We start from the raw sequence: 16231 nt of genomic DNA, 5'->3' as shown, positions 1-16231 counted from the left end.
AGGTGCATAAATAAAATAAACATTTAGTATCAAAGTTAACAGAAAATTGCACGTGAGAAATTTACATAGTCACAAAAATGCTGTACCCCTCCCACTTCCATATCTCAAAGCCGTGTCAGCCGCAACAGTAAGGGTTTACACCTATTTTCCGGAATAGTGCATTCTGCAATTCACTTGGAGTTTCTGGCATTGGTGCAAACTGCTTTCTCATGCTTGTAAGGTCTCCTCTATGAGTAGGGCACAGAATACCAGGCTTAAGTTGGTGCTTTTGCAATTTTACTTAGTGGCAGATGAACTCTTTAATCTGTGTGGTCCAGCTCTTATTGTGTGGGCTTTAATTATACACACTGTAATCAGCACTGCCAGCCCTGTCATCTTTTAATAGGAAATCAAATTACATATGAATGAACCTGATTCACAGAGAATTATGTTCTCCATACCATCCACATTGCAAATGTTATTGTTTATAGTACAGCTCTCTGATTTATTTTGAGAAATAACCCTAACTTGGGGGATGAGTCCAGCAGTAATTTGGATGGAAAATTTTCAACTCATCAGTTACCTTTTAAATATTCTCCTATAGAGTTATAGCATAGAAACTAGTCCATCTGATTTATTAGGATATCCAAGAGTAGAGAGTTGAACTCAAGGAACCCTGCCTGAAAATTAACTTGGAAGAGGCCATTTTGAGTCAGAAGAAGAACCTAGCCAGGCACGTGGCAGAAATCCTGAAATTCCTGTGGGTGTTGGGCTTGCAAAGACTCACCGACTTAACATGCCTCATTATGTAGGGGATTGCGCTGGAATGCTCCACTGTCCTGATATGATTATTCATATCAGAGCTACTTGAATAAACTCTTCCTCCTACTTTCTCCTTTGCATTTTTGAGTAGTGGCATAAACAGGAAAAATGGCTTAAAGAGAAAAATCCCATAAATACAGTAAGTAGATGCTCAGTTTAAAAACCATGGAATACACAGATTTCTACTGAGAGACTGCCCCTGACGGTAATGCTCCAAGTTATTTCTGCACAAAAAGGCATGTGGCACCCACCCACAGCATGCTCTACTTTAACAGAGCAACCAACAAACGCTGTCGGGGAGGCACTCTGTTCACATCTTGGAAAATACTTACATAAGAAGTACTTAGAACAAGATAAATGCTACCACCTTAAAGGCAAAAGATGGATATCATTTGATACTACCGTTTCAGGGACAAAAGAAAAAAAAAAGATTCTTAAGGCTCCCACTCCCTCTCTTGCCTTTGTACTGTGTCCAGGATTTTTACGAAAAGCAGTTCATCACAGAAATCCCTCTTCACAGTGGTGAAGAATGAAATCTTCAGCATCTGAGTACCAGGTGTGTTCAGATTCAGAAATCACTATTCTCACAACTGTGGAAACATTACTCTTTTAAAGCCAAACTAACATTAAAAACTGAGCAATATTTGCCTCTGCTGTCTCTTTAAGCTTTTTGCTTCTAAAGCTAGTTCACCAAGATTCAAGAAAAGCTCATAAAACATCTTACACAGAAGGTCCATACGGAGAATAAAAACAAACCTATATTTAGCATCAGTTGTATGAATCAGAAACAAAAAGATACCTGGTCAGGCTTAATTCTTTCAGATTTAAGGAGTCCTATGTGAAGTCCTCTGTGAAAATGCACATTGACATGAGATGTGCGTTCAATGGTTTAATACTTGTGGGTTTTTGAACAAGGGACTTCATGTTGTACATATACTTTGAGAAAGCACTGAATTTAGGTATAAAAATGAAAACACATATAGTTTAGCTATTCAGGCAAGTGTCAAACTGACAGTTAATGTTTAATCACAAAACTGAAAAAACATTACTTCAGACATCTTCATATGGAATTAAAGATAATGTCAGAAGTTACTAGTGAGACTGTTGTAGTCAAAAAGGCCTAGTTTGTAAAGTCTAAAAACATTTCACAGTTATCTACATAAGCAATTTAAATGTATACACGGAGGAGCATTTTTTTGCCAAGCATACACACACACACAAAACTCAAAAACCTATGTGAGTCAGGCTATCAGAAGAGGCCTCTGCATTTCTGAAAGTGCCACCAGACACATGTGCTTGTCACTGAAGTACAAACAAGGGCCCGCTTCTCCAGGGACCACTGAGGCAGCAGAGGGAACACTTGGCTACACAGAAAATTTACTCAAGGTCTTTCATTCTTCATTATACATCTGTGGCGAGGTCGCCTTGAGGGAGGTTGACTAAAAAGACCCCATTAATAACTAAGTAAAAAACATGTTTGGAGTCTTAATATATTGACACTTATTTATGGGTGTCTAGAAGGTACTGGACACCAAGCCAACAATTCCCAGGGCAGTCTGGTGCTATTTACTTTCTGCAAATAGACTTCACAACTGGTCACCACAGCTCAGCTTTATAAAGAAAATAGCCTCAAGAAATAAGGAATTTAAAAGTTTTAAGTAACTACAATTTAAACAAATCAGCCACAAACATGGGAGATATTTGGCTAATGCAAAAGAGCAGCTGCTCAGGATCCTACGCCGGTCGGCAGAGCCAACCCGACTTACCCATCCAGTCCGTGTACAGCGCCTGCTCCAGGTCGCCCAGCATGGTGAGGATCACATCCTCATCCAGGTGGGCCGTGCCTTCCCGCAGGCAGCTTTCCCCCTCTTCTTCCGCCCAGCTCCTGCTGATGCTGCTCGGCTTGGAGGACACGTTTTCATCTTCAGACCTGCTATCTTCATCACTCTCACCTTCCCAGCCATGTCTGGAAGACCAGTCCTCTAAGCCCCCACCGCCGGACTGGCTGGCGGGCAGGAGGTGCCAGGCCCCGGCACCGCTGGTGTGGTACAGCGACTGCACGGACCGTGAGAGGAACCTGGACAGGGAGCACCTCTCTGCATAGTGGGCTTCTCTCTGGCTGGCCTTTGCAGCATTTCCAAACCAGTTGGAAATGCGCACAGTGGGTCTCCTCTCCCCCTCACTGGTGAGGGAAAGATTGGTCAGGGACTTTTGTTTCTGAAGGCAAGCTCCCCTTCTCCTTCCTTCTTTGCTCCGAAACACAGAGAGTTCAGCTGGCCGCTGCATGGCTCTTCCAGTGGTTTCTTCTTTTCAGTTGGACTTCATACTGTCTTTTTGCACTGAGATGGCAACTGCTCTTTTGGTTTTAATTAGCACATGCACTTCAATAAAAACTCAGACAGGCTCAAACATTCAGATAAGATTCTAGAGCTACAGTACAATTAAGTAGCTGGCCACGATTCAGCTTGCTACATCAGTTCCTTAATCAGCAGTATTTACAAACATTTTGCTTGAACATATCGGAAGCAGAAAAGAGTTCACCAAAGATGCTGCTCCAGCTGAAAAGTAACACAGGAAGCAAACTACGTTTCCCCGTCTTCCTCCAATCACATGTCTCAGCAGGGTGGTGGGTCCACATTTCCCTCTCTTGCTTCTGTGTTTCCAAATGCCAGGTAGTGAAGCACCAGCTATGTCTCTCGCTTTTTTTTTTTTTTCCTACCTCTCACCAGCCCTTCCCTGATTTAGGTCTGCAGCCCTTGACTCCAGCTGAGCTGACTGGGTGCATCATGTGTAGCCTCTTCATCAGAGCCCCGTAAGAGCAGAAATGAAGCACTGAAGCCCAGCCCTGCACGAGCGCCTCGCGTTTTAGTATTCCACCTGCATTCTCAGATCTATGGCTCTTCCTCGCTGCTGCAGTGGATGCTGCTGGCTGCCATGGCAGCAAACATACTGCTCAATTAGAACAGAGGCACAGAGGTGCCCGTCCAGCCTCGAATGCCACAGGTTTCAAAGCCCAGGCTGAATGAGAATCTGTACTATCAATCCTATGTACATTTAAGTCACTCTCGGCCACCCGGGCTCAGATAAGGACACACATGCTCACAATACTCACATACGCGGCATACACTCCCAACACCGAGAATGACAGACTCATTCTCTATAGCTCCAGGCAGCTGAAGCAGGCAGATCTGCCTTCTGAATGTTGGGATTTGTGCTGTAAAAGCACAAATCAAATTCTAGAGTGTAAAGGACCTAAAAAACGGAGCATGACATTCCGGCTGACAGATAATGCTTTAAAGGAAAAGACTTCACTTCATTTTTACAGATTCAAGGGCTTTTTATTCTGAGTTATATTTAGGAAAATTCTAACGTGACAATAAAAATTATGATTTCTCTCTGTAAAAAAAAATTGCAAAAAAGACTCCCATATACACAAAAGGTCCCCCCCCCAATATTTTCACTCAAAGCATATAATGGAAAGTTTATGGCCAAGTGCATAAAACATAATGATGTGACAGAAATCATAAAATGCACATTACGTCTTTTGATATTGAGCATTTTCCTAGTCCATTCCAACAACCTACTGCAGCATACCAGCCTTTTTATTTTTAATATTTTGATAAAAACAGAAAATTATAGTATCTTGCATTTACCTTGTCCTACACCACTGCCCTGAAATTCTGATTGTAGGAAAACTTTTGAAACACCTACCAGGTATAGCAGAGACCACACGCACCACGAAAGCTAAGGAAAAAGTACTTAGGGAAACCTTTGGAGGTTTTCTCTCCATAAACATTCCTTAGTAAAAGGGAAAAATGGAGAAATATATAAAAATGTTCAAATGTCATTAAAATTGATTTATAAATCCCTATCCTTTTCTGAACTAATATGATTAAATTAATTTTGATATTTCACCTCTAAAAAAATCAACTAAGTGAAATGCCCAATCTCTTAATTATATAAATTAAAAGTTTGATGTTTATTGCCTATACCTTTAAATATGATAAAAATCTACTTTGAAAAGCTAATTATTCCTTATGTTCGGGCTCAAGGCACATCATCCCAAAATCCATTTTACACAGATGCATAAAACATAGTTAGATGGAAAGAACAGAGATTATTTGTGGTAAAAATTTTGCAATTAAACAAATAAATACTGATTCTCAATTATTTGCTCTTTAAAAACAAATTGTGTTTATGTAAAATGTGTTCAAATGAAATGGAGACATAAATGTCAAGTCATAGAAATGGACAATTGCCCTTTTAAAAACATCATTTTGTAAGTGTTTTTTTGAAGATCAAAATGCCACTTCCTTTTGGATTCCTAATCAGACAATTTTTTCTTCATTTTTAGTCATTGTGACTCAGTGAATCACCAGTTTATGAGACCATAGTAAATTTGTTGAAGTTATAAAACTTCAATTTGTCTGAGAGATATTACACTAGTATATTGTCATGTACTCTAAGGTCTCACAGATTCGCAGCCAGGGAATCATTATGCTTTAAACATCCAAAAAGTTAACTTTCTGCATCTGTAAGTAAAAAAAATAATTATGCCCTCTCTTTGTACAAAGATGCTTGTGTACCACTCAGTTTAGGCCAGTGGTTCTTAAACTTTAACCTTCAGAAACTCCTGAAGGGTTTATTAAAATATAGCGTGCTGGGCCCCAGCCCCACCCCTACTCATTCAATAGGTGTGAAAGGAGCCTGAGACTTTACCTTTCTTACACATTCCCAGGTGATACAGACACTGCTGGCTCCGGGCTGACATTTTGAGAACTATTAGGCTAAGAGGAGCGCTTTTCAACGGGGCGTGTTTTTAACTGGCCCCTCCCAGGACGCCTTCATCAATATCAAGAGCTATTTGTGGTTGCCATATCTGGGGGGCGTGACGCTCCTGATGTCTGAGTGGTGGAGGCCAATAGGCTGCCGAACACCCTGCAGTGACAGGACACCCCAGCGCGTGACAAAGCCTCATGAAGACTGCACTGCCGACAGTGCTGAGGCGGAGAAATTCTGCTTTCGACCAAGTTGTGTTGCATTCACGAACAACTTACAAATTTCAGTGGCTTACGAAAACCCCACAAAAACACACATTACCCTTTATGTCAGGTACCCTTTATTCTAAGACTCGAGCTAAAAGAGCAACTCCAATCTGAGACATGTTGATCTCATGACAGAGGGAAGAAATGAGAGATCCAAACAATGGATCTTACAGCTTCTGCTCAGGAATGGCCCATGTCATAGTCCCGCTCACATCTTATTCATCAAATCAAATCACGCAGTCCACCCTGATTCAGTAGAATCTTCCCGCAGAGGTCAACCCAGGGAGGAGGAGGCTAACTCCAATGCAGCCAGTGAGGACGGGAGGTTATTCTGAAGAAATAACCCTACTAGAGAAACGTTCAAAGGGGTATTTTGGTTTGGCTCTTTGTTTAAGGATATTGTTGTCACTTTGTAATTACAGTACTTTTTTCCCCTGAAACTACATTAGTCCATATGTTTACACTGAACAATAGCAGAGAACCTACGTATTGCTTCTGTCGAGGCAGCTATCTCTGCTTGCTTTGGGTGTATATTCACACATGAGCGTGTTTATGCTTATTTGGATTTACACATATCAATATGTTACACAGGTAAAAGAAGAAGTCTTAATGTATAGGCAACAAATAAGCTCAATCAATACAAAACATACAAATCACTCTAATTTTGCCAAGACCTAAAACAAAGTATTTCGTTCTGAATAGGCATTGTTTCCAGCTATTTAGTAAACACAATTATAAAGTGGCTATTTAAGTAAAAGATCTAAATAGCTGTTTAAGTTATCCAAGCTCTACCTTCTTAATTTTTATAAACATTCAAGAAAAAGACAACTTAAGTGATCATTTACAAAAGTCTCAAATACCAGACATTTCCCATTCTTCAACAAGAAGTCTGGTAAGGCAGAAATAGCACATGTAACCATTAGCGTATCCCTCTGTCTAAACTAAATTCTCACTTCTAAAACGACTTCCTGAGTTCATCCAATTATTTTATGACTTTGTTTTATTTTATTTTATTTTATTTTATTTTACAAATGACATGCCAACTTTGCTGATACTGAGTCAGCCTGGCATCTATTAATGTTTTTCTGTTGAATATAAATTCTAGATAAAGGTTAAAAAGTGCACTAAACAAATGTCATACATGTTGGTAGATCATCTTATGCAAAAAAAGGTCAAGTGTGAACCTATGTAGAAAAACATCTAAAATCTTTCTTGAATGATTCCAGTAGAGTGAAAAATAAAGCTCACATTCCATTTAGCAGGTTCTCTTGGTACCTGATGAAAGGGGTGGCCTCCGGGGCCAGACTCTTTTTGTCCATGAAGGTGAGAATAAAAGCCACGCCAGAGCTGTGAAATGGGAACTGTCAGTGCAGCCAGGCTTGTAACGATAAGGTCATAGCACAAATCTTAAAGGCTAAGCTTCTTCATTCATTGACACAAATTACATAATGCATGTCGCCTGCATGTAATAATTACTAGAACCACCACCTTTGGGTCAGGTAAATATCACTAGTTTCCCCCCCTAAGAACACAATAAACAATAAGAAATTTGAACGATACACATAAGGACTTTAGAGGGATATAGTAGCACTAGAGTGGAAGTCTTGAGTTTCCTCCAGAATGCCATTTCATCGGTCCTTCATTTCTGATGCTGTTATCTTCACACCATAATGTAACTACATTGTTAACTCCCACTATGTTTTGGTAACATCACATTAGTTACTGCTCAGTTGAAAATGTAAACAGTGAAGCTTCCTTCCCAGCTAACTTGGTGAATGCCTCTAACAAATCTGCTTTGCAGTGAGAGCCATTCGAGTATGCTCTTTAACAGTAACACAAATCATTACATGTTATGCCTCTCCCAGCTTATGCAATAGGGAGGCTATTTACATTTGTTTAGGCACAAAAAGGGATTTTCCCCAAGTACCACAACAGAAAATTGACAGGAAGGCACAGAGGGTTCGGGGCGGGGGGATAGTATGACCTTGAGCTGATTTTCTCCTGCTTTAGGTTATGTTCCCTCTGTTTGTTTCACTTGAGGGAGAAGGTAACCACCAGCAGCTCCAAGCTCTAGTTTGATTAGCTTCAGTTCTAGTGAAAAAAAGAGCATTTATTTCTTAATAGTTTCAGGAACAGTTCTGAGACTGATTCTCATTGGTGGTGAATGAACTGAGTTGGGTCACATGTCCCTTCCTGAAGGAGTCACTGTGCTGAAGGGAACGGTTGTTCTGATCAGATCTGCTTGGGTCAGTATCACTTGGCCCACATGCAACAGAAAATGGTGGGGTCATGGTCTCCCCTCACTCCCTCTTCCCCCCAAATCCAGGTGCTCATTAGCAGATGGGGCAATGGATGCTAATCAGGCAAAACTATCCCGGTCTTGAAGGTGTGCCACTGAGAAGCCAGTGGTGCTTAATATACGGAGCTCCTAACACACTGAAGTCCCTTTCCTAACACTGCAAGTCATTTTGTATTTTTATTTTTGTATTATTCTCAGACTCTCCTAAATTGTACAGGCTTCAAAAACTCACAGAACCTGGATCTTGTCCTGTCAAGGCTAACTCCCCCAGAGCTCTACGTCACTCAGGCTAGTTTACTTGGGGAGCAGGACAGAATTGCCCCCCGGTGAGGCCCCCACACCAACCATTCGCAGTAAGAGTTCAACAATAGCAACAACATTGAAACGCTGGCTTATAGAAACCCATGAGCTACCAAGATCTGAATGAATTTAGGAAAAATGCTGTTTTACAATGCAAAATGAGGTAAGTAGACTTTTCCCCAAATTATTTTCACTAAAGTTATTTCTGAAATATTATTCTCTGATTTCTTTGTCCATTCGAATTCCAAAATATACATGTGTCACCTTCTTTTAAGCCCTATATAACGTTTTATAGCTGTTAGTTTTTCCTCTATGTCTAATAATTCAATTATTTGAGGTTTTAAAGTTTATTTCTCTTACTCTTCCACAGGAAGAGTCGCATCTTAGTCGTGTTTGTTTCCCAATGCTTTGCATGCCTGGCGTGTATAAAGTAACAGACGATAGTGACTGAAGTGATGGATGGGAGAATCAAACCAAGCCTCACCATAATCTTGTAAGATTAATAAGCATAATAGTCACCTCACAAAAAACGGGAGCGAGGAGCAATGCAGACAGCTAAATAATGGCAGTGCAGAGGCCAGAATTAATTTTTCTTCTTCCTAGAACACTTCTCTTCCCATATTTCATTGTCTCATTTTTATTCTTGTTTATTCTATTACAGTTGTCCCAATTTTTCCCCCTTTGCCCTCCTCTGTCCTGCTCCGCACCCCACCCCCACAGTCCGTCCCCACACTGTTGTCCATGTCCATGGGTCATTCATACACGTTTTCTGACCAGTCCCTTCACCCTCTTTCCAACATTCCCTCCTCCCCCTCTTTCCTGTGGCAGCTGCCAGTCTGTTCCCTGTTTCCATGTCTCTGGATATATTTTGCTTATTAGTTTATTTTGTTCATTAGATTCCTCTTATAAGTGAGATCATACAGTATTTGTCTTCCACTGATTGGCTTATTTCACTTAGCATAATGCTCTCCAGATCACAGAGTCTTTGAAAGAGGATCCTGTGGGCCAGTCTAAGGTGGGGGTTGGCAATACGTTCAAGTGCATATGTGGTCTGTGGTTTCTCCAGCAGCCAGGATGAAGTAGCGACAACAGAAATCAGAAAGAAAGGAAAAGCTGTAAAAGGGATTAGGAAAAGTTGTTGTTGTTGTTTCAATTAAGATTGGAGAGATGGTAGCATCCTGTGGGTTAAAGAGGATGATTTGGTGAAGAGGGAGCTATTAAAGTGGTAGCGGAGAAAGGAATCCAAGGAAAGGCAGAGCAAAGGAGTATAAATGCTGCACATAGGGAGATACGGTAGCAGGGGACTGTGAAATTCTTTTTTGCCTGCTTCAATTTTTTCAGTGAAATCAACATCAAGGTCATTGGTCAAGAGAAAGGATGAGGGAAGCAGTACTGTAGGTTTGAAATAAAAATAAAAGGTATAAAAAAGAGTAAATGGACCAGGGAAATACAGAGTGACCACTGGGCATCATTAAATACTCACTTGAGATTGTGGTTGTGAAGGTAAATTGAGTCACCTCCACACGGGATGTGTTTTCTCCAGGTCCATCATCCTGGCATGGCCTGAGTGGAGAGCTGAACTCAACCAGGGCTGTGATTTCATCAAATGAGTACAATGAAGTGAGAAAGAAGCAAGGTAGTCAAGGGTATATGCAAGAGTAAAGTTACATTCAGTTTCCACAGGAATTCAGCTGATTAAGGGGGCAGAAATATATGCAGAGCTTGGGGAGGTCAGTAAAAGGCCCTGGGATCAATGGATTGGAAATCCTAGTAGAACCAGTGGTGGAGGAAGGAAACAAGAAGAACACTGGTGAGATAGATAGGTGGTCGCAACCAGCCAACATTGGGGTGCATGGAACTCAGGTTACAAAGAAGTTACAGATTCTGAAGATGCCGGGATATAGGGTGTGACCGCGAGACTAAGTAGTCCAGGAGAGACTAGAAGACTAGCTCACTGAAAAGAAGGTCGGGATGTGCCAGCATCCTCTCATCATTGGTCGCTGGTGCACCCACATCCAGACCGCTCAGATTATAGAATTCAATTTACAGCTTACTGACCTCAGACAAATACCATCTTTCTTCCACGAATATCAAGTTTGCATGGAGAGGAATTTTCACTACCTCACTACAGGCTAATTTGAAACAAGTAATTGTAAAAACGACACAATCAGATAAGCCTAATTTCAGCATTTATTTGCTGTTTTCTTTCTTTTATTATATTCCTATCTAAATCACAGACTCAAATCTATGGTTCTATATAAATTAATTATTGCTACAAAATACCTTCTAATATTATTAGATTGTTAAAATTTAATTTATATTTCACTTTTGAGTAGTATTGCATTAAAACATCAGAGCATTAAATGAAAATATTAACCTGAAATATGAAAAAGTGGTCAAATGGTAGACGGAATAAGAAACCAGAGTAAAAAATCAAATAGACATTATTTATTTAATCAGAAATACTCAGTAATATGTTAATTTCAGAAAAAACGTTGCTTTGTGAAACGTACATAAAAATTAGAATTCAGACTGCATTGAAGCATCTTCCCTCACTGATTTGAGCTGTAGTATTTTACAGGCATACTGATCCTAATTGAAGACACTCATGAAAAAAGATTACATGAAACATATGACTCTTCATGCCAGACCAGGTTTAAAAAAATATCTAGTCACGATGCAGATATGCATCATCATTCTGCCCCTGGGGCTATCTGGAGCAAAGGGAAAGCTAACACCTCCCCCAATTATTCGGAAAATCTACAAATTCCATCCCCACAGCTATGCCTGGGCATCAGCATTTCTACCCCCGCCCTGCACGGGAACACTGTAACAGCCACAGGAAAGCCCGGATGCCTAATGATCCCACTGATGATAATCCCGGGGGAACCCCTGGGATGCTGCACTGTCCTGGCGGATACCCCGTCAGTCAGCAGTGCAATAATGGCTGACGCTCGCCAAAGCATGCCAAGTCTGCCGAGGTAAGAACTTTCTCAACCCCCAAATCTGTGACACCGTTACCTTCATGAGCTTCAGAGCAAGACTTTGAGTCCTTGGAGTACTGGAGTAGTATTTTAAATTAAGCAGTTATTTTAGGTTTTTCCTTTAGAATACATAAGTGCTGAACCAGAGATACTTTGGAATAACAGACATACCTCTACTCCCATGCATTCTTACACTTAGAAACAGATAAAATGTTCTCAAAGTCTCTTTCCTCTTAGGGGCTGTGAATTTTGCTAAGAGCTTGCGTAGCTGCTCATGAGCAGACCCGTATGTAACAAACTACACCAGCGGCCTTCCATATGCGCCTGGGCTTGCCTGGGTCCTAGGAAACAGCACTGGGTCAAGCCGAGAATCCTGTTTCATACACAGCGATATCTGACAGCCTCTGTCTGGGGCGTGTATATGTCTTTGTTTTCTTCTATTGTTTATATATTTTTAAATATTTCCATAATTCGATTTTTTTCCAGAATACACATCTGCAGTGTTCTCAACAGCACAGAACTGAAGACAGAGCAGGGCTGGATTGGCCATGAAAAATGTACATTGACACCTGATCCTTAATCCTTTTTAAATCTCCAAATTTGTTCAAGGGCTGCATTATTAACAATAGAAGATTCTCCAGGTTTTCTCTGATTACATTCCATTTGACCAAGGGCAACAATGATTTAAATCTCAGTCTCGGAAAGCACTCCTGTTTTTTGCAGAAATCTTCACAGAGTAACAAAGGATCACCCTAAGCAGAATAGCCAAGTATCTAAGAGCCTCTGAAGCATGAGATGAACTCAGTCCAGTTATGCTTAAGAGGAGCAGTATAGCACAGATACGATGTAACGAAGAGACTTATGGAGAGATTACAAAAATTCTGAGGCTTGGCCTACCCACCAGACAGGTCACTTACCAGATATCTCCTCCAGGCACTGCTTAGCAGTCTTACTGTAGGATAAATCCATCTTCGTAGGACTGGTACAGGAGTCGGCAGATGATAAAGAAGTACCTTCATTTTCTGAATGTGCTCTGAAATTAACCAAGAAGACAAACAAATAGCAATTGCTCTGACCAGTGACTCATTCAAGTTCTCTACCATAAGTCAACATATTAAAAGTTTTCTGTTAAGGTAAGTAAGCATGTCTTTATGACTGGGACATTCCAAAGCTCTCTGGCTATAGGAGAATTTCCTTGCCCCTCCCTGCTCACTTCTAAGGTCCACTGTATTCTCTTCTTGTACTCAGGCTTGTTCCTTGTGGGCCACTGTACCTTCCTGACCTGTTCCTTGGCCTGCTGTCTATAAATGAAGGGAAAAAATCCTCTTAAGTTTTTTAAAGATTTTTATTACTTGCTGAGTAAGTTTAAATGGAGATTATGGAATGAGATTGGCGACCCCTGGGAAAGCTTCCTGGCTGCCTGCCAGGAAGCCTCGGAGTCACGGTGCTTTGGTGAATGGGCTGTGCGCCACACCTGCACACAGTCACGTGGGCTCGGTATGCACAGCCCGATCTCTCAGAGGCTGAGTCAGGTTGCGCGTGTGCCCAGGTGGCTGTCTAAAGCCCGATGCCAGTGTTTCTTATCAGAACAAGACCCACCGCTGTCACAGGAGCCTGAATGCTTGAGGCCATGTTGCTGGTAAACATTCACAGTATTTCCCTCTAGCAAAATCTGTATGAAGCAAAAGAGCATTCAGGATGTGTTTTGGGAGCTGAGTTTTTGCTTTGCTCCAAAAACCATCTTAAAAAGTATTCTTCAGGAGCTGACTCCGGCTATCTTCCCCAACACAGGAAACCTAGTACTGGGTTCCATGGGAGTCCTCGCTTCCCCTGCCTGAGGCACTCTTTTGTAAAAAGTATTCATGCCTCTGACAGCTCAGTCGTGTCTCAGAAGTCATTGTTTTATTGTATTTTTTTAATGTGGCAGGGTTTATTTCTGACTGATTCACTCTTTAGCTTTTAAGTTTGTCACAAGAGACAATCTTATTTACCTTATTCTTACAGGAAATAATATTTTCCATGGTATTCTCTATGTGAGTTACCAACTTTAGTGACGATAGGGAAACAGGTTAATCAAGGAAAGGAACATGGGGAGGTTAAACTTCAAATTATTACAGAAAGGACTTAGAAGTCATCTTCGGTTTGTATACACATCTAAAAGGGGCCCCATCTCTGTTCTATGTATGCTACAAGCCATCCATTTCTCCAGCATTCCCACCCCATTATTTGGAATCAGATTTTAACTCCTGTCTCTAGAGGGACAAGCACTGCTATGTGGTAAAGAGTTAACGTTTATACATAGGATCAAAGAAGTGTAGTTACAAAGCTGAAGACCCCAACATGTCCTCTTTTTCTGTGCATGATTCTTCCCAGTAAAGTAAAAGGTTTGGGGATTGATTGATGAAACAGTTTATGAAGACCGGACTCAGTAGCGATCTCTAATGATAAGGTACATTTAGATACATTGCAGTGGGACCGTCCACTGGTCCCACAGAAACTGATACTGTAATTCCTTCAAATCCACTAGAAAAGAAAAATGAGCATCGTGATTTCCTTCAAAATACTTAGCAGACACAGTCATGTGCCCACTATCTTACTGCATTTACCAGACCGTCAACATGTCATAAGCACCTATTTGAAGCTGTAAGATGTGCAGTGTTAGGAAAATGCCCTCTGATTCAGTTAGAGTTCTAATGAGCCAGGTCCTCGGGGCTGGTGTCTGTTACTACGAGCTGTAGTGGTTAAAAGTCCAGACTTCAGTGATTGATACAAAAGCTATTTGTTGCTTATGTGTGTACTTACTGTGTGCCAAGTACTATGCCTAGTGTTTCACTTATGGCCCATCACTCAAACTTCCTGACAATCCTGTTGCTATGGATTAAACGTTTGTTTCCCCCCAAGTTCATATGTTGAGGTCTAATCCCCAATGGAATAGTATTTGGGGGTGGGGCCTTTGGGAGATGATTTTGTCAGTGAGTGAAGCCCCCCAGAATGGTCCCAGCTCCCTTATAAAACAATCAGAGAGCTCCCTTGTTCCTTCTGCCATCCCTTCTGCCATGTGAGAAGACAGTCCTCACGAGCCAGGAGGCAAGGCTACACCAGGCACTGAGTCTGCCAGCACTTGATCTTGGACTTCCCAGCCTCCAGAAAATGAGAAATAAATGTTTGTTGCTTAAGCCAATCAGGCTGTGGCATTTTTGTTATAACTGGAAGAATGGATTAAGACACCTGTAATGTATCTGTTATGGATAAATTAAGGCTTCTGGAAGTTTAATATTTTGCCCTACATAAGAAGCTGGTTGATACTGAACCCATATTTAAACCTGTAAACACTCTTCTGTGAACCACTATGCTACAGTTTAACTCTCTCCAAATGCCTCTGGACACCGGGTATTTTACTGCACTTGAGGTTCCTTTGGCTGAGAGATAGCTCAGTCATGAAGTTAATAACAGACAATATTTGAATGTGACAATATCCATTGGCCTATACTAAATTTTATTCTTTATTACCTCAAGTTTTACTCATAAGTAAAAGAAGCTATTATATGTGCCATTTAAAGGAATTCAGCAATAAATCAGAAATACTATCAATCTTCAAATTTCATAAATATGGATTTACATATTGATTTATATTAAAAATATATCTCCCTGTGGATTCGTCTTGATATGATTACCGTCATAAACGCTGATACAAATAGAACTGGTCTGAGTCAACATTAGCTAATGGTCTTGTAGTTCTTTCATTATAAACCTAACAGAAGGGAATGAAAAACAAATAAATATCTGTCCAAAACCAGTAATAGGCTTGCTTTTTTCTCTCTTTCCTCGTGGGAAGGCAGACAGTAATAGTAATCGTAATCCATTAGTGCACACAGTTGAGAGAGAGAGAGAGAAATCTCGTTCTTAAAGTAGAACGCCAGGGCATAAATGTAGAAGGAACGATCAAATTAGAAATCATTTGACATCCATTGGAATAAATTATTAATTCTGGCAAGAAACCTCAATGAATGCTAAAATTTAACAGTAAAGGTAGATATAATAATAGAATTTCTGCACAGTCTCAAAATACTTCCCACAAAAATACTTAGTAGAAAAAAATGGAGCAAAGTAACTCTAGAGTGGAAAACCATGGCAGATATTATCTTAATCAAGTGATCAATTTAACACCACCAAAATGGAAAATATCAACATCATAATATCTATAGGCTGCAATGAAAAAAACACAGCACTATGTCTGTGATACTCCAGACAAATTAATATATATGCATATATATTCATGTGTGTATATATATATGCTTATATATAATCACATATATCACACACACACACACACACAAATATAAAATTATGAGGGAATATCAGACAAACCCAAATTAAGAGACATTCTACAAAATGCCTGCCTTCAACATATATCGATGTCCTAAAGGTCAAGGAAACACTGAAGACCCATTCCAGACTGAGGGACACTAGGAAGACATGACAACTGGGTGTAGTGAGTCAGTGTACACGGGAGTTCTCTGTAGTATTCTTGCAAATTTCCTGTAAGTTGAATTTTTTTCCCCAAGAAAAAAATAAAATGTAGAAAGAAGAAACAGCAACGGCTTGATTAGGCAATCTGACAGTGAAGCTTGTAAGCCAAGTACAGAAAGGGCACTTTAATAAAGTTTCTCTGCTGAGCGAATGCCAACGCACAGCAGTGTTCTACACTCCAGGCCCTCTTCTGGACAGGTCTCTGTATTCCCTCTTAAAATACTGCTGTGCAAGGGAGTTGAAACTGCTACCCAATGCACAGCTATACATCA

General features: G+C 40.6%; 1 protein-coding gene across 2 annotated transcripts in view; it reads right to left on the bottom strand.

Annotated features, from left to right (window-relative positions):
• Window positions 1-16231, bottom strand: part of NAV3 (neuron navigator 3) — a 319752-nt gene that overhangs the window by 148646 nt on the left and 154875 nt on the right. For both annotated transcript variants that reach the window (XM_053921041.1, XM_045187323.2), the window contains exon 9: window positions 12347-12462. In XM_053921041.1, coding sequence (XP_053777016.1) covers window positions 12347-12462 — 116 coding nt within the window. The remainder of the gene's footprint in view (window positions 1-12346; window positions 12463-16231) is intronic.

The sequence above is a fragment of the Desmodus rotundus genome, chromosome 3 (assembly GCF_022682495.2).
Source record: "Desmodus rotundus isolate HL8 chromosome 3, HLdesRot8A.1, whole genome shotgun sequence".
NCBI lineage: Eukaryota > Metazoa > Chordata > Mammalia > Chiroptera > Phyllostomidae > Desmodus > Desmodus rotundus.
This window is presented reverse-complemented; position numbering and strand designations above follow the sequence as displayed.